Source organism: Denticeps clupeoides, chromosome 17, assembly GCF_900700375.1.
Source record: "Denticeps clupeoides chromosome 17, fDenClu1.1, whole genome shotgun sequence".
Taxonomy (NCBI): domain Eukaryota; kingdom Metazoa; phylum Chordata; class Actinopteri; order Clupeiformes; family Denticipitidae; genus Denticeps; species Denticeps clupeoides.
In genome coordinates this window covers 8,973,254-8,991,542 of record NC_041723.1, presented here as the reverse complement: position 1 = coordinate 8,991,542, position 18,289 = coordinate 8,973,254, and the positions used below count along the sequence as shown (strand labels likewise).

Sequence of the window (18,289 nt, the reverse complement as noted above, 5' to 3'; positions counted from 1 at the left end):
GTCAAACACTAAATGATTTGAGCTTGGCATATTCAAACTGACTACATAACCCAGCTTCCAGTTTTACAACGTTCAGTAAGTTCAACAATTCAACGCAAGTTCAACGTTTTTTGAGCCGCAGTTCTGATCGGACCTGCACCCATCTGGCTCTCCTCCATTGGTTTTTGGGGTCCCGATGCAGGTTTTTTTTTTTTTTTTCTTTTTAAGTAGCAGAAAATATACTGCACTATGTGGTCGCAGCAGTATAGTCATCGTGGATTTTATTGTTTTGGGTTATTTGGTTCACGTTTTTGTGTTTGCCCCAGAGAGAGAGAAAGAGAGAGAGAGAGATGTTACATTTCAGTTCCAATGAATCCTCCCACACAGCCCCACTTTGGTCTTTAGGATGAGTTCACAAGCCAGGCCCTCTAATTGGAATTGGATGGGTGATCATCTAGACCACTGAATATTTGATCAGGTAACGGGGAAAATTTAACACCGTTATGGTTGTAATAATAACTATTATTATTGCAATGTATAATTTTTGTAATTTTAAGAAAAATAATTGAAAAGGCTGTTGTAACCTCGTGGCTAATCTTCAGTGTTTGTAGATATGGTGTTCTCCAAATTATTATTATTATTATTATTATTAATTTTTACAAAAAAATTGTGTTTGTCCGTCTTTTTGTTCTGAGGAGTGGGCAAAACCAAGCCAAACAGTTCTGTGGATGCGTTGTACTGTTTTGCTGGACCTTCACTTCTTATGTTTTTGTTTTATTTGGCCATTAAATAAATCTTATCTTTTTCATAACTGCGCTCCACATTTTGTTCTGCTTTAAGTTGGGTTGTTCCCTGACAAGCGGTGAATGTTCTTTCGATTCGTTATCTTTTATGTCAATTTTGCAACAATATTCAGCCCCACTCATCTAATGCAGTGTTCATGCCAGCCTTCACTCCAAGGCTTCTCAGAAGATCCCTTCGAGTGGACTACCTGCCCCGAACTTCTGCCTTGTTCGTGAAGAGCTGGCTGAGCTGGCAGAGCTGCCTGGCCACGTTAAGGAAATAAGGCACTCTGAGGACGTTGTCCTCTGAATGCACCCTAAGCTCATTATAGCTTTATTTGTCTCTCAGGAGAACTTCCATCTCCAATCAGAGCTGAAAGTGTGGTGGAGCATTTCCTGTAAACATGCTACCTAGAGGGGAAAAAAAAAATCTCCCGTTTTTCCACATGTGTGATTTATAACAGCTACCTCATGCTTATTAAATGCTGCTTGGTGACATTTTCCAGTGGCTCTTCACTCTGGATACAGTCTTAAATATATTTCTTGCGGCACAGAACCGTGACATCACACGGCGGGGCAGGTGTGCTGACCCTCGGATCCCACGGGGCATTTTCAGGTTAATTTTGGGCATATTTTCAAGGTTTTAGTTCAGGAATCAGGATAAAACAGTGTGTGGTGCTTCTAACCCTAATCAGCGTGTGGTTCAGTAATCAGTTCTAACCCTGATCAGCGACGAGCAGGGAGTTTCAGACTTGTAAAAACCAGGAAGTAAATGTCATCAAGCCCCGCCCCCTCAGAGGTGAAAATGGGTCAATATAGAGCAACTTCCAAGATAGAAATAAGGTAAAGTGGAACTTGTTTTAATGCAGTGCAATTTTGGTGTTTATGGGATGATGTGGTAAAGAGCCGCGTATAAAAGTCTGGGATCTTTCCACCGGAAGAAGAAACATTTACATTGTGTTTAATATGTTGCAATTAAGTCACGGTTCAACATATGATAAGGTCCTTATCGGGGCTTCAAATGGAACTTCTTGACAATTTCACATGGTGTTAATGAACTGGGTCCGAGCGCAATATGGAATACTGGAATACCTACACTTTCTGCAAACACTTTTTTTTTGTGTCATTCGGCCTCAGAGTTGGTGCTGGTGAGTTCAACTGTGAGCGTGCCACTATGTTTGTGGTTGCTGGAACATCCCCAAAAAACCCGCCTCGTCGAGGGCCCTTCCTCGCACCGGTGGAGATTTCCTCCCATGTCCTCCTCACTGCGTTTTGGGGATGATTATACCCTTCAACCCTGTCCAATGACCAGCAAGCACATGTCGTCTTTGATTCTGGCCAAACGGACACGCCCTTAGCATGAGGTCATGTGCATATATCTACACACCCAAAGAAAACCAGTCTCTTGTTCCCACTTCCTGCTACTTATCTGTATTTTGGAGGGAACAAACTGTCCATCCAGCTGTTTAGTGTGACCTTATTTCTGACTCCCAGGAACAGGCTTTTTTGCCTTCTGAAGTTTAAAATGGATGATGGTAATGATTGACTGCTCTCACTCACCCAACTTTCTTTTTTTCTGGACTATTTGTACCGGTTGCCAACACCATGGCCAGGTGAAGCACATCAGTCTCAGTCCTTTTCTTTGCTCATAATATCCCTGGCACATGAGGGAGTCACAAACGTGATGTCCAGTGAAAAGCACAGTAAAATATGAATATAACAAATCATAGAATACAAAATAGCTCCTTTTGACGGAGTTGTCCATACAGTGCAGATGTTGCCCTGTGAGAGCCCCTCATTCTCTCACTCCCCTTTGCTCCCCCAAGTCCCAAGGGAATGAATGGAATGCTCAGCTTCATTACTTGAAGATGAGAGCATGACCATGGCTGCACGCAGGAAAGTGAAAATGGAATGGAATGGGAGAAAATGAGGATGGAGAAGACTGGTCAAGATGTGAATTTTTACAGGTTGTAAAGCATTGTGCATGTTGTAAACATACAAAACGATTAGAAACGTTTAGAAGGAAAAAAGGTTTTGGCCCTCTAGGGGGTCACTAAACTGCCGTTCTGTTCACTTCCATTTCAAATACAGGAGCGTCCAGGATTTTTTTTCATGCAAATTTTCACTTCACTTAAATCAGCACACCATAACAGCGTGTCCTGGTTAGATCTCATTGTGGGACTGGCTGAAAGTGGCTGTAATTCTGTAGAGATTTCTAGAAAAAGAGACTTCAGATACAGTATTAGGGGAACAGTAACAACAATACAAAATGAAGAATGAAGCCAGTAGTAGGGTGGTAGTAGCCTAGTGGGTAAGACACTCGCCTATGAACCAGAAGACCCAGGTTCAAATCCCTCTTACTACCATTGTGTCCCTGAGCAAGACACTTAACCCTAAGTTGCTCCAGGGGGGACTGTCCCTGTAACTACTGATTGTAAGTCGCTCTGGATAAGGGCGTCTGATAAATGTTGTAAATGTAAATGTAAAAATGTACATACAAAATGAAGAAAAACACCAAAAAAGAATGTCAGGTGACCTTTAAATGACTTAGGTCGCTGGAAATGCCTGTTAATAATGGAACATCTGCATACATGTGGAGAGGAACTTTTATCAGCAACAATTAGTCTTGTGTTAATTAACAGAAGTCAGTCACTTTAAAAGCTTTGTTTATTATTAGACAACTAATTATCCATAATTTGGTAAAGCTGAGAACAGCAGCACTGATTAAAGAAGGAATAAACCTAGCCGAATTCACACTAGTATAGTATCTATAGTATCAACTACATCATTATTTTAAACTTTGTCAATGATTACTAAATTTTTTGGGATTTTCCCCCTGACAAGGACACTGAATATTTGAACAGTAGTGTTACATGTTCCTTGACAGAACAGACACCAAATCACCAAATGAAAATGAAGTGATTGTCATTGTGATACACTGCAGCACAGCACACGGTGACACAAACAAAATTTGTCCTCTGCTTTTAACCATCACCCTTGGTGAGCAGTGGGCAGCCATGACAGGCTCCCGGGGAGCGGTGTGTGGGGACGGTGCTTTACTCAGTGGCACCTTGGTGGCTCGGCATTCGAACCAGCAACCTTCTGACCGCTAGGCCACCACTGCCCCAAAATCTTCCATGGTGTCATGAGGAGACACTGTACATCTAAGAAGTCATGTAACCAAACAGCTAGTGACATATGAGAAATTAACAAATCTGCAGACATTCATTCAGAAATAGAACCGAATCCCCAAGAGAAGGCCAGAAAGCAAAACTGTACATTTCAAGAACCGAAAGCAACCATGTATAGAACACACCCACTCGACGGAAAAACCACGCCGCTGAGAGGGGCGTCATGTGACATGTCTCTCCTGTTCAGAGCCAGCGCCTCTTAAAGCTCAACTAAGCGACGCTCGGAGGAGGACGTTTTTATCTTTTTTTTTGTTTGTTTAAATTCTGGGTATTTTACGTCTCCCACGTCACCTATAAATCCCTGTATTGGTGATTCGTTTTGAATGGGGGGGGGCAGGCGACAGACAGAAAGAGCGAGTGGAGGGCGAGCGAGAGAGGTGACGACAGCTGGAGACGAGCGGGACGCGCTTCACGGGTCATGTGACCATGGTCATGGGTCCTCCACGAGCAGCTGGTACACAAAGCAGTGGGGGCTGCACTTTCCTCTCCATAATTCCCTTTCTCCCTCTGTTTCGCATGCTGAGACGCAGACACGCGCAGCCCCTTTCAGCGCTTTGTTCTGCCTGCCGATAATGTCACCGTTACCTGGCAACAGAGAGGCGGAATTGGAACAAAGAGGAATGGCGCTCGCCGCCTCTGCGGCCCACCTGCCACTCCCCTCCGGGCCGGCAGGGGGTTTACAGGGACCGAGGGGCGGGGTGTTGCCCCCCCCACCCACCCTTGGCTCTTGGTGGCTGTTCACTGCGAGCGTGACCGCTGCTGGAACAGAAGAGGGGGAAGAGAAGGGCGAGTGTGTGTTTGTCATCGAAAAAGAGGCTAAAATGAAACTAGCCTCTCCATACACACACATACACACTAGAATGCATATAGAGTGTCGGAGTACGTAGGTACTTGTGCACACCTTTGGAAGGAAACTGGAGAGCCCAGAGGAAACCCGCACCAATATGGGAAGAGCATGCAAGCCACGTACAGCTCCATGCTAACGGGTGCAAGAAACCGTGTGTGTTTGTGCGTGTGTGTGGCCCTGCCTGCGAGTAAATCAGGCCCACTATCCCCCCTCTGCCCTTCAGATAGCTGTTAGAGCGTGAGTGTGTTATCTTATCTTGGTGTTCTACTGTGCTAGCATGCACGAGTGTGTCTTTTTACGTTTTTACGTCTGTCTATCTCATTGAAAAGGTGTGTGTCTGTTGCTGTTGTGTTTACCTGGTGATGGTGATCTCCATCATCTTCTGAACGTAACACACACACTCTCACATAGATTAGAACTTAATGCTGTATCTCTCGTCAAATTCAAATGGAAATGAACAGCCATAGCTCACTACACAGAGTAAAACAACCAAACACACCCGCACACTGTTAACGGTGCAGCATCTGACACCTCTGGCCTGGTGGGCTGAGCCGCTCATCGGCTAATCAGAGCTAAAACACTCCTATTGATCTCACATCCATCAGCAGCTGTGGCGGAAGCGCAATGGAGCTTTGACCCCTGACCCTTTGACTGGCCTGCCACTTGCAGCATCTCCATTCTGACCAGCACGATGTGGTAGTAGCCTAGTGGGTAACACACTCGCCTATGAACCGGAAGACCCAGGTTCAAATCCCACTAACTACCATTGTGTCCCTGAGCAAGTTGCTCCAGGGGGGGACTGTCCCTGTCACTACTGATTGTAAGTCGCTCTGGATAAGGGCGTCTGATAAATGCTGTAAATAATACGGGGGGTTGTGGTGGTGAACATAACTTGGGAAAGGTCAAAGAGCACATGTAGGTAATGACCCCCCCCCCCCCCAAACACACAGAATTTTAAAGATTTACATAAATTTTTTCCCCTTACCACACTGTGTACAAACTACAATTTTTGTAAAATTATTAAAAATAATCAATGTTTTAAAAGGAGTAGTATTCCTGCTATTATTTAGAATAACTGGAAACTGGCAGACTCCCATCACAATACCTGATAACAAACCCAAGCACGTGAGCAGATAAGAGGCTTAAGAATCATCACACACACACACACACACACACACACACACATCTAGCTGAGCATGTCTGAACAGCTAGACATGCGTGTGAGTGTCTGGGTTTGGGGGTGGGCTGGGTGAAAGTTTACGCACCCTTCTGGCAAGGTGCTCTGGCTACGTCGGCCATGATAAGTGTCGTTGAGATGAGTGAACAACGCGGTAAACGCGCACGGCTTAGCGCAGATAGTGCCACCACGCGGTTTAATCCCCGCTCAACACAGAAGCATTTCCAGGAAGCACGACACTAATGCACAATTGGAAAAATGGGTGGCCCGAGGTCCGAATGTTCTGACCGACCCAGATGCTAATCCAGATGTTTGGATTTCTTTTATCATGCCCATCACCTGCCTGCCATCTGAGAAACGGGAAGGAGGTGGGACTGAAGGTCAACTGTGGTTGATTAAATGTCTGGGGGAAAAAGTTACGGAGGTTTGTGTCCTGAAGACAGACTGATTTACCTTTGACCTCCTGCACAGAGGCAACAGTTTCCCATTTTATCCATCACTGTCATTATCATCAAGAATCATTCATTAATGATACTACAGCGTTCATGAACAAACTAAAAACGACAATTAAGGAAGGACAGGAAGGAGAATATCAAATATTTTATCAAGTACAGAGCAGACACATGAGGAGGATTAAAAAACAATGGAGAACACATGGGGCAGGAAGAAGGAGGGGTGGTGGGAGGAAAGGAATGTGAAGAGAAGAGCGAGAGAGAGGGGAAAGTGGAAAAGGAAAACAAGCAGCACAGGAAATGGGATATGAACTTCGTAGTGCTGAGGCTTCTGCAGAGCAGCATGCAGCCAGGAACATGAGGAACCACACACACACACACACACACACACACACAGTTTTTGTTTCTAAATGTTTGTAAGGATCTATGATAAAAAAAATCAATATAATGTGTGTATTGTGTACTTGTGACTGTATGTCACCGTGACAAATCTTTGGCCCTAAAGTCAGTATAAAACATTTATTTTATTTATTTAGTAGAGGAACGAGTACCACTTCATGTAACATAGTGTAGGCCACCGAATTTATTCCTGATATCAATATATTTTATATGCAGGACATTAACTGTACTACATTACAGTTACATAAAAAAAAATAGCTACGCTGCATTTTAACACACAGCTTACAATCATCTCAGACATTCCTGGCACAGCTACCAGTTTGAGAATCAAGATCATGAGGTAATCCAAATTTCCTCAGTGAAATATCACATACAGACAAGAAAACACACAGACACACACACTGTTTCTGCTGGAACTTTCTCAAAGCAAGATGTGCTGCTCCTCTTTCACTGTAATCTACAACAAGATGCAGCGTCGGCAGCAGACCAGACAGACACCGGCATCCAGCCCAGTTCACACACGAGGACATCACTCTCGGTTTTAATGGAGCAGGCGGCAGGGTGGGTCTCCATAGCAACTTGGCTACACTCCTCAGAGATCAGACAGCAGAGGCAGACACAGACGAGTCATGGTTAATGAAGTCAGACATCATCATCATCATCATGGGGTTGATAGTGCACGTGTGGGTGTGTACTGGGTGGGGGAACCCTCTGGAGGACACGGACACCAGACAGGGATTTGGCAACGCCTCCGGGACCATGATGCCATCAGCTAACAGTGTCCATGGTAACAGGAGATCAGAGGAACACCAAAGGTGACATCATACTGCTGCTCAAAGCTCTACTTCTCACATTTCTGCTAATTCCTGATGGGGTGTGTCATGTCTGGCCTGAAGGGACTATCCCACATTTACATTCATGTCCACAGTTTATTTTTACTCGAGCTCTCACCCTCTCAGAGTGTTGAGTGCAGTAATCCACCGCATTCGTTTTTTGCAGTGATGTGAATTCTTAACATTTGTAGTTTGTCAGTTTTCAAGAATTTAGATTCTCACCGAAGGCATATAAACTATGAATGAACACATGTGGAGTTATGTACTTAACAAAAAAAGGTGAAATAACTGAAAACATGTTTTATATTCTAGTTTCTTTGCTCTGATTACTGCTTGAACACTCTTGGCATTCTCTCAAACTTCAAGAGGTCGTCACTTGAAATGCTTTTCCAACAGTCTTGAAGGAGTTCCCAGAGGTGTTTAGCACTTGTTGGCCCCTTTGCCTTCACTCTGTGGTCCAGCTCACCCCAAACCATCTGGATTGGGTTCAGGTCCGGTGACTGTGGAGGCCAGGTCTCCACTTTTTGTTAAGTACATAACTCCACATGTGATCATTCATAGTTTTGATGCCTTCAGTGAGAATCTACCAATGTAAATGGTCATGAAGATAAAGAAAACACATCGAATGAGAAGGTGGGTCCAAACGTTCGGCCTGTACTGTATCTAGATGTCCGTTTCACTAAATGTCTATCATATAATATATTATGAAACAAATTAAATGAACAAACAATTTTTGTACACACACAGTGTGTAGTGAGAACTAGAAGACAGCTCATCACCATCCTTAGCGTCCACCCCAACCTGCACACTTCATTTATCACCATGCTGTGAAACTGGGTACAGAGTCATAATTAGCCACAAGCTTCCTCTCTGGACCAGGGCACCCAATCACGCAGCTCCAGAGCCGAAGTCCTGCAGGCCCAGCTCCACCTCGGTTCCTTCTTCAAGCTCCTCAGTTAAATCAAGAAATATCTGCAGAATGGTGGGTGGGCCTGCTGTAGATCAGCTTCCACTTCCAGTTGTGGAACAGTGGCTTTGTTTAAACACCACTGCAAGCATTCTTGTCAACATCTTACCTGGAATGTATTAGTGATGATATTGAGCGTGATAATTCTAGATCATTAATTGTGGTGACTCTCACATCTTCAAAAACTCCACACGCTTGTTAATTTTGTAAATGGATGGAGGGGGCAGGTTTTGGGATGGAAATATGGATTACCTGGTTCAGGTGCACCAGAGGATGAAAACCTGGCTCGGCTGAGGAGCCTGAGGGCTGGGCTGCCATTGATGTACATCATGCTTTCCTCCAGGTGTATAAGTATCATCGCTCATTGTCTCATTATGACACGTGTACCTTCATAAAACACTTATAACCTGCAGCCTGTTACTCATCAGTCATAGGGAATGCTATGTATAGTCTGTCATCTTTTCCAGCCAAAGTGATGAGTAAGAAATTGGCAAGGATGGCAAGTGTTCTCTGACCTCAGTGAGTGTTTTATGAAGGTTTCGGTGAAGACCAACTCCATCACATGGTTTCAGATGCCCCCTTGTGGTTGTGATTGGTACAGCAATCATTGGCCCATTCCTGGCCAGCAAACTGAACGTGTCCAAATAAAAATAAATAATAAAGTGAAGTGATTGTCACATGTGATACACAGCAGCACAGCACACGGTGCACACATGGAAATTTGTCCTCTGCATTTATCCCATCACCCTTTGTGATCAGTGGGCAGCCATGACAAGCACCCGGGGAGCAGTGTGTGGGGACGGTGCTTTGCTCAGTGGCACCTCAGTGGATCGGGATTCGAACCTGCAACCTTCTGATTATGGGGCCGCTTCCTTAACTGCTAGGCCACCACTGCCCCCTTATCTGAGAATCTGAGAATCTGAGGCCAAATATTTCAAATGCTCTAATGTGACACATTTCACATGAACAAGGTAATATAATTGCTTGTCTTTTATGTAGTCGTCAATAGTGTTCTATCAACTGATCACCAACTGAAACCCAGTGGAGCAGTGGTGGCGCAGCGGTTAAGGAAGCGGCCCCGTAATCAGAAGTTTGCACGTTCAAATCCGCCAAGTTGCCACTGAAGTGCCACTAAGCAAAGCACCGTCCCAACACACTGCTCCCCGGGTGCTTGTCATGGCTGCCCACTGCTCACTAAGGGTGATGGGATAAATGCAGAGGACAAATTTCACTGTGTAAGCTGTGTATCACAAGTGACAATCACTTCACTATATTGCAATGTACCAAATATAAAATGTTCTGTATTATAATTTTTCCTTTATTACACAAGCATGTATTGTGGTCAAATTCACATTTAATATGTGGCCAAGTCGTGTAGAGCACAACGCCACATGGCCTTAAAACAAGCAGAATCATACAAGTGCTTGGCAAATAATGTGCATGACATCTTTCCACCATCCAGAACAACTCAACAAAGACAGTAAGTATGGATGGGCAATATGGGCAATACGTCGTAGTAAAAGGTTGATCGTAAATGCTTATGTTTTTCTCCTGCAACCATATTATATTTCTGAAGTTCTGAATTACTTCTGAAATGTAAGTGTCAGCAGTCATGATGCGGCCCTGCCGCAAGGTGGCGATCGGCTTCCAGCGACGCTTCACAGGCTCTAGCTGGACATAAAAGAACAACGAAATGGTGAAAAGTTGTCTGTTTTCACGCATGACCCTGATGACCCTGTCATCCTTTCATGGTTCTCATAACGCCGAGTACCCCATGCTGGGAGCACCACACAAGCCCTGCTGTCTGAAAGCTATGGGAGATGCTGAGAGATGCTGGGAGACCCAGGCGTCTAGCAGGACAACTTGATGCCACTGTTTTCCAATTTCACTGGATTCGCTCTGAAATGCAGTGAAATTGATTTAAATGCTTAAAGTCTTTTCAAACCATGTAAATAGAGCTGACTGCTTGTGTTTCGTCAACATAAATGGAATCTTTAATGGATTTGTGTTGTCGACAGGTCACAGTCAGATTCACTTTTGCAACTCCGTCCTCTTCCCCCCGCCAGTGAACCCGAGGGCAGTCTGGTAATAGTAATAACAGGGAGAGTACATTCAGATGACGGTGATAAGATTCTGAAAATGCTGACAACATGAGACAATACTGAGATTATTTTGACCTCTGGTGCCCAGAACTGTTATGAGAGTTTATCCACCCGACTCAGTATTACTTGTGAAAAGGGGGGTAGAATATGTTTATACTGTTTATACTCAATGACTGCAGTGTAGAACTGGATCAGCAGCTCTTGTTGAAGACTGGACTTCCCCAGTGGCCTCAGGAAGTACATCCTCTGCTGGGTCTTTTTGAGGATGGAGGAGATGTTGGTCTCCCACTTCAGGTCCTGGGAAATGGTGGTGCCCAGGAACTTGAAGGTCTCCACAAAAGACACGAGCTGTCTGATATTGTGAGGGAGAGCATTGTTGTGGGATGTAAAGCAATGTATTAAAAAGATGTATTGTCTAAATGTTCTAAGATATGAAATTATTATCTGGTTTAGACCACAAAAAAATGTACAGAGTTGAATTAGTGTTGACAAGTCATAATTGAAACATTTTTGGGCACATCTGGCCTGTCCAAATTCTTAATAATGGATTGCATTTTTTATTGGTGTAGGAATTGGACCATGTCTCAACAAGCCTTTGAGAATTTCAAGCTCACTTGAATCCGTGAGAATATTGTACGTTATTGAGCAAGAACGGTGCGCTCAGCTCACGTAGGGGCTGCCCGCTTATATCGTCACACTGTCAGAACACAGAGGTGATATAATATAACATTTATTTATGAACGTACCACAAATCTTACAAAAAAAAAAAATGGAGCATTAAAAATAAATAAGACCTTGGATAATATGTGACATAGAATCCGTTCTTTCCAAACTTACAATAGATTACATTTACAACTTTAGGATGCATTGTGATGATGACTATGACCAAAAAGCTGTTGTTTGTTGTAGGTGGGGATTCACTGACTAAGCCAGCAAGTCAGGGAATCTGCATGCAGTAAAAAAAAAAAAAAAAAACACAAAACTCAGCAGACACCGATACTATCAACACTATCTTGCCAAAAGACGAGCATCTGCTTGAGCACACACAAATCCAAATATTAAAATATAACATTTTTTTAGCTCATTTAAAGGGGTTACAATATGCATAACCTGTACACACCCTCATACTTCAATACATTTACAACACAGTAACTCAGTCACTCATTAGCTGCGAACTACAATACAGACATGACCAGGCAAGCGGCGGATGGTGGCACAGGCGGGCCAGACGGATGACGGAGCCGAAGCTGCGAGAGCCTGTGGCATCCGCGGAGACAGCTGGGCCAAAATGTCCACAGAGGAAGGGAATACTGGGGACTCATAGAGGCTACCCACAATGTTTTCTTGCATATTTCAATCCCGATGCAGCAGCCTGAAAATAGTCTGACATACTGCTTCTGCCGATCTGGGACTTTTTCAGATGAACTTCACACAATGGAAAGTTGAGGGGAGCGCGAAGGGGGGTTGGATGGATGGATGGAGGTTTGCTGGCAGACGGTGCCTCAGGCCTTTTGCAATTTCGTCCTTTTCTCCCCTCGCCAATGAGCCCGGAGACAGTCTGGAGAAAAAAAAAAAGAGTAAGGGTGCCGTTTAAAGATAGTTTGCATTTCAGAAGATGGTGATAAGATTAAGCGTACGATGACAGGATGAGACAAGCATGATGTGTGGCAGGTGCTACACACCTACACTGCTGATCCTGCGACTAGATCCATAATGGGACGGCCACCGTGGCAATAGGCATGTAGCTGCATGCAAATGTAACTAAACTCACTACATCAAGTGAAACATTTTCACAAAAATACTCAAGAGATCGTGTTTCATCATGATCCCACTGATTCGTTTTAGTCCAACAGTCAACTCGTCACAAGGCTCAGCGTTTTTTTTTTTTTTTTGGGAGCACCGACCGTATTTCGACACAACTCAGATCACATGACCATCACAGGACGTGAACAAACACATGACATCCTTTGTCAAACCGGTCCTGCAGGCAGAGTTTAGACCTGACTCCAGTGGCCTGGTTCTGACTAACAGTGCCTAGTCTTGCGGTAATGAAGCTATTCGTTTTGGATAATCATTGTATAATCAAATCTAACAGTATTAAGGATACACACGTCCCCATGAAGCAATAAGGAACACATTCAAGGCTTTGAAAAGCCCTCAGTGGTGTAATCTAGTCAAGAAAGTCTTTATGCCCGCCTTGCACTACATGACCTGAGTGGTTGTGGTTAAGATGTTGTGGTGAGCGGGCAGCAACTGTACACTCAGGATGTTGTGGCCCTTACCCAAGCCTTGGTATGCCGGAATGAAAGAAGAGCGTCGCAGGGTTAGCAGCCTATTGATTGTGGCTTATTGGCCCAAGAACCCACATGTCAGAACTTCACCCTGACAGATCCCATTACTACCATTGTTTTTGTGGAGAGACATGAAACGAGCGAGTTTGGAGTTGTGGACTCACAGTCAGGCTCGCCCTCCTTCCTCGGAAAGCAGTCGCTGAAGAGACAGTGCATGGTCTGGTAGCAGCTGTCCAGCAAGGATTTGGGCGTGGCCCTTTCCTTCTCCTTTATTGTAGAACTTGCTAATACATCCCATATGCGTTGTATTCGCTCTGGAGGATCCTCCTGATTAAAGAAGAACAATGTGAGAACGTTTGTGGTTCATAAGTTGTGGAAATGTTCATTTTAAGTATGTGTGTGTCCATGCACATGCAGATCAATTACCTCAGTGCTTACCCTGCTAGGGTAGATTTGCTCCACATTCAGGAATAACTTGTGGAGGTTGGAGGTGTAATTGGAAGAGGGGTGTTTACCAGGCAGCAGCACCACTTTTATTTTCTTTAGAACCCCAAGGTTCACCCGCAGCCATGTCTCCTGCAAGTCCCCATCTACCAGACCTTCCACTTTCCGCCTCTGTGCAGATCCAATGAGAAGAAGCAAAAAAAAGAAATATAATGCAGATTTCAGATGCATATATAAACGAAGGAAGCAATTTTCTGAAATGTCACAGTGACTCAGCAGAATGGCTTTTAAAAAAAAAAAAAAAAAAAAAAAAAAAAAAAAAACGACTCACCAGCCGACTGATGTTCTTCAGCTTGAAGACCTCTTCATAGTGAACCCGAATGGTGTAATTAATGGGAAAGTTTTGCTTCTGAAAAGTCAGAAAAAAACCTGGTCACAACACGATGTGTTAGTTCTTTTTGTTTTCTCCCATGGAAAAAAAAAGGTTTTCCACTCGACTGCAAAAAAGCTCTCACCCACTCGACCAACTCATGCTCCACACTGTTTTCTCTGGGTTTTTCTTCTCCAACCTCAGTTTAAACATCAAGCCACTGTTCCCCTGGTTTCTCACATAGAACTGGAGGACGCGGATCTGCTACATTTACCGTGTGAAGACTTTGTAATTCGTGAGCTGATTTGATGGAAATCCAACATTTACTAAAAAAAAGCTCAGAGAAGGTCTCAGTAAACCCTCGGTTCTCCAACTTTGGTGCACGGGAGGGGAAGCTCCCTCTAGGGGTATACATGTGTGTTTGCATACAGTGTAGCTGTATCCTCACTTGCTGTGTTGATGGCATTCAGTGGTGAATTTTATGCAAATTAGAAATAAATGTCCCTATAAAATTACCTCTCATGTAAACTGGCCATATTAATAAAATTCAAAGTGATAACCGAGCTATGCCAATATTATTATTATTATATAACTTAAGTTATAAGAACCACAGCCATGTTTTCTGTCTTGCATTATTCAACCTAATTGCACACCAAACCAGTATTGTAACCTGGTACCCTTAGGCTTGTCATCTAATTGCACTATTGTTCCTCTTACACTTGTCGTCTTCTGTCATTTGCAGTCAGTACAATCCTATCTGCACTTATGTAATGTGTTGTTTTGTGTAGTTTCGTGTTACACCATGGTCTGGGAAGGTTTTTTTTGTTTTTTTTTTCCAATCTCACAGTACTTAAACTCCCATATTTTACTCCAGAATGTTCCGAATAAGGAGCCTAGTTATTTTATATATGAAAGAACACCTACCATGTAGCGTAATCGGTTGGCCAAGCTGAGGCTGCTCTTCACCGTGTTGAGAGCTTTGCAGAGGTCCGGTGGGGTGGAGCTCATCCAAACTGGCAGAGCCAAGAGCAAACCTATGAGCACAGAGGCGGAAAACCAAGACTAATGAAACAGATTTCACTTTTGCTGATAATGCGAAGGACGTAGCCTGAGCAAACATGCTCCCTGTGCACTGAAAGAAAAAGCAAATCACAGCAGCTACCAGGTCATTCTAGTGCAGGTGTGATGCAGTAACCCAGTACGACATAATACAATTACAGGACTTATAATAAGATCCCGGCCAATAGGATCTAGACTTTCTGGCACACAAAGCCCAGGTTCTTCTTTGCTGAGAAGTAGGCACGTGGTGCAAAATGAAGTCACCATAGCCACACACAAGCAGGTCTTATCAGATCGGCCCTTTGTCACTGTTCCAAAACAGGTTGCCCTCAGTTGTTAACATAAGCGACGGACAGCAATAATAATTTTTTTTTTAAAAATCGCCATTCCTGGGGTCTGTGAAGTAGAGCAGTAGTTAGGTAGATAAGGCATCTTTCATTATCATAAGCCACAAACCAGGTCCTGCCCTACTTCTGGGTCCTGCCTCACAACATGAGCGCCGGGTCCAGAGAGATCACCATAACAATGCATTCCTCAAAAAACTTTTCCCAAGAGCTGCCTTCTTTTTCACACAAAAATACGGTCAAATCGTCCAGAAATATCGTCTAAGGAGGAATGTGGTCCCGAATTAGGTTTGGCATTGAATAAACACCTACAGGCCACAGGGCCACAGAACAATAACCCCCGTGGAATTTCTCCACTGTAATCCACATGCGGTCGAGAGCAAGACATGCAATGTACAAGGTGGTTAAATGTGGCACAAAGCACTTTTTTTTACTCTCCCCCCTGTGTCTTCCTTAGCAGATAGGCCTGAGACGACCGAGAGCTTTAATCCCGAGGGCCAGGTTAAGCCGGAGTGGGATTCGGCTTTTTTCTTAAGCACGCCCAGAAAAGCGACGGTGACAGGATGGAGGGCGACTCGACCTCCCCGGGTTCTTCTGTCTGGCTGAGCGCTGTGGTCAATTGGAGGCTTACACAGACCGACTGTCAGCAAAGTCGCCGAGACCGTGCTGCACACTTCACAGCGTCCGGGGGGGAATTTGGCCCACCGCAAGACCCCGGCCTGCCTCTAAACCGCCCCAGTCCCTCCCTCCCCTGTCTCCTGTTTTAATGGACCCTGTGCTATTAATTCCGCCCGTTTGATCACCATCTCTCACCATCTATCTCACAGCCTACCGCTCTGGCACAGGATGTGGGGGTTTTTAGACGTTTTAAGGACATCATCAGCACCCTTCATATTCTTTTTTTTTTTCTTAAGAACCCCGCTGTTCGCTTGAAATTGAGACCACAGTCTCTTTCTTGTCGCACGTCTGCACTTCACGAGGGCGAAACTATTTATATCAACAGCTGGACTGCATCAAACCGATGTTACAACCTATACTCCCAAAAGATCTCTATACTCCCAAAGAGAACTGCGGATAGATAGACAGATAGATAGACAGACAGGCAGATAGATAGACAAACAGATAGATAAACAGATATATAGACAGACAGACAGATAGATTTATAGACAAACAGATAGATATAGACAGACAAACAGACATATAGATATAAATAGATAGAAAGCAGATGTGCTCGGCAGCCTTGGTGAACCTTAAACCCCCCCAGACGCGCTCTTACCCAGCAGAGCTCCCAGGTTCCAGGCTGAGGATCGGACCATGTTTCAGGGTGTTCTGGGACGGTGCACCGGGTTTCCTGCTCGCCGCGCTGACCTGATGGAGACCAGGAGGGGACAGGTGTCAGTTTTGGCTCCTGTGGCAGTCGGCGCTGGGGACGGAACCGGCAGAAGGGCCGGCTGCGTGAAGGAACAGCGCAGCAGCCTCGTTCACTTCCTCTCCCCAGTGCCACTGCACGGAATACTCCAGATGTTTTCTCTCAGAGAAAGTAGGAAGAATTGAGAGACATGCGATTGCGTAGTACATCCGGGAGAAAGTTCTACAACTCACGTTCCAATCCCTCCCTTTCACACGTCTGAGCAACTTGCATTAAAAAAAACTAACACAGTGTAGATAAAAACGAAATGAAAGAAAATAATAAGTCAATAAATTGATTAAGCTGCAATAAACTCCTTAATAAGGTTCTGACTCAAGTTCAAGTCACACAAATGCAGGTCAAGCATCAAAAGCGAGCGCACACTTCAAGCCAACACAATTATTGTGGGAAACAGGCTTCATACTAAAAGCTGAGCTTCTATTCCAACCCACGGTGATGGACCTACTGCTTCTATTCCAACCCACGGTGATGGACCCACTTCTTCTATTCCAACCCACGGTGATGGACCTACTGCTTCTATTCCAACCCACGGTGATGGACCCACTTCTTCTATTCCAACCCACGGTGATGGACCCACTTCTTCTATTCCAACCCACGGTGATGTCTCTACAGCCCTCCCTCCTGCGCGGGATGCAAGACAAGTCGGTCGTGGAAATCTCCCACCACGTGGGACACCGTGGGCATGTTCCACGTGCCTTTCATCGAACGTCACTTATTTCAATCTCTTTTTATTATTATTTTAACAAAGCGAATTACAAGTTGTAAGTCCTTAATAAGAAAACGCTTGATTGTACGGCCGCCGTTTATTGTTAATACGTGCCTACAGAAAACGTACTTACCCCTCCGAAATAAAGCGCTCCAAAAATAAATATTATATGGAAGTATATAAAAAAAAAAAATTCCAAATGAGACTTGATGAGCCGGAGCGGCTGCGTGGTGCGCAACGCGTCCCGCGTCTCAGCGCGTAACTGGACCCGGTGCGCGGAGACCCATTTTTTTTTCCACGCCACACGCCGGAATTTCCCAATCTCACGTCCCAGTCCACTCCTTCCAATAATAATAATTTTAAAAAAAAGGAGGAGAAGAAAAGGAGAATAGCGGCGTGTCCGAGTCGCTTTTCGGGTCTCCTGCAGCTGCCGTGATGAAAGACTCCCACGAAGCCACTTTCACTTTCGCTGAGATTTTTATCCTGCGCCCGGACCTCCGCGTTCGGCCCTGCGCGGAGTTGCCAGATCCGGGGGGGGTTTCCGGCCCGAATAACAAGCGACCGTGAAAACGCCGATAATATAAATCCATCGTCAGATTTATTAACTCTGAGTGCGACTACAATCATTAGGTGTCGGAGAAAAATGAATGCGAGAGTCCGGTCATGTTTGAGAAAGAGCATTTACAGATTCCAGATAAGAGTGGTCCTGTAACTGAGCCTTGTGGGACTCCAAACACCACAATTGATGAATTTCGCAGATCCCATCCCACACAAACAAAGCAAACGATCCAATTATGCCATAAAAATAACCTGTATGGGTCTGTATTACAGCCACTTAAATGCATTTAAAATCAGGTAAAATTGCATAACATTCTTAAATGGAATAAAATAGTATTCTTTTAAATGATAATAAGAAA

General features: G+C 44.5%; 1 protein-coding gene across 5 annotated transcripts; it reads right to left on the bottom strand.

Annotated features, from left to right (window-relative positions):
- Nucleotides 1-11,443: 11,443 nt before the first annotated feature.
- On the bottom strand, nt 11,444-17,888 carry il34 (interleukin 34). 5 transcript variants are annotated; one of them, XM_028958475.1, is made up of 7 exons: nt 17,506-17,888; nt 16,514-16,605; nt 14,759-14,868; nt 13,796-13,873; nt 13,447-13,635; nt 13,185-13,347; nt 11,444-12,287 (listed from the first exon to the last, which is right to left on the bottom strand). In XM_028958475.1, exons 2-7 carry the CDS (start codon nt 16,551-16,553, stop codon nt 12,232-12,234), a joined length of 636 nt encoding a protein of 211 aa, XP_028814308.1. In that variant the 5' UTR covers nt 16,554-16,605; nt 17,506-17,888; the 3' UTR covers nt 11,444-12,231. The 5 variants fall into 5 exon arrangements, with proteins under 5 accessions (XP_028814308.1, XP_028814310.1, XP_028814309.1 ...); XM_028958477.1 differs by lacking the exon at nt 17,506-17,888 and adding an exon at nt 17,112-17,480; XM_028958476.1 differs by lacking the exon at nt 17,506-17,888 and adding an exon at nt 16,840-17,019.
- Nucleotides 17,889-18,289: the final 401 nt, after the last annotated feature.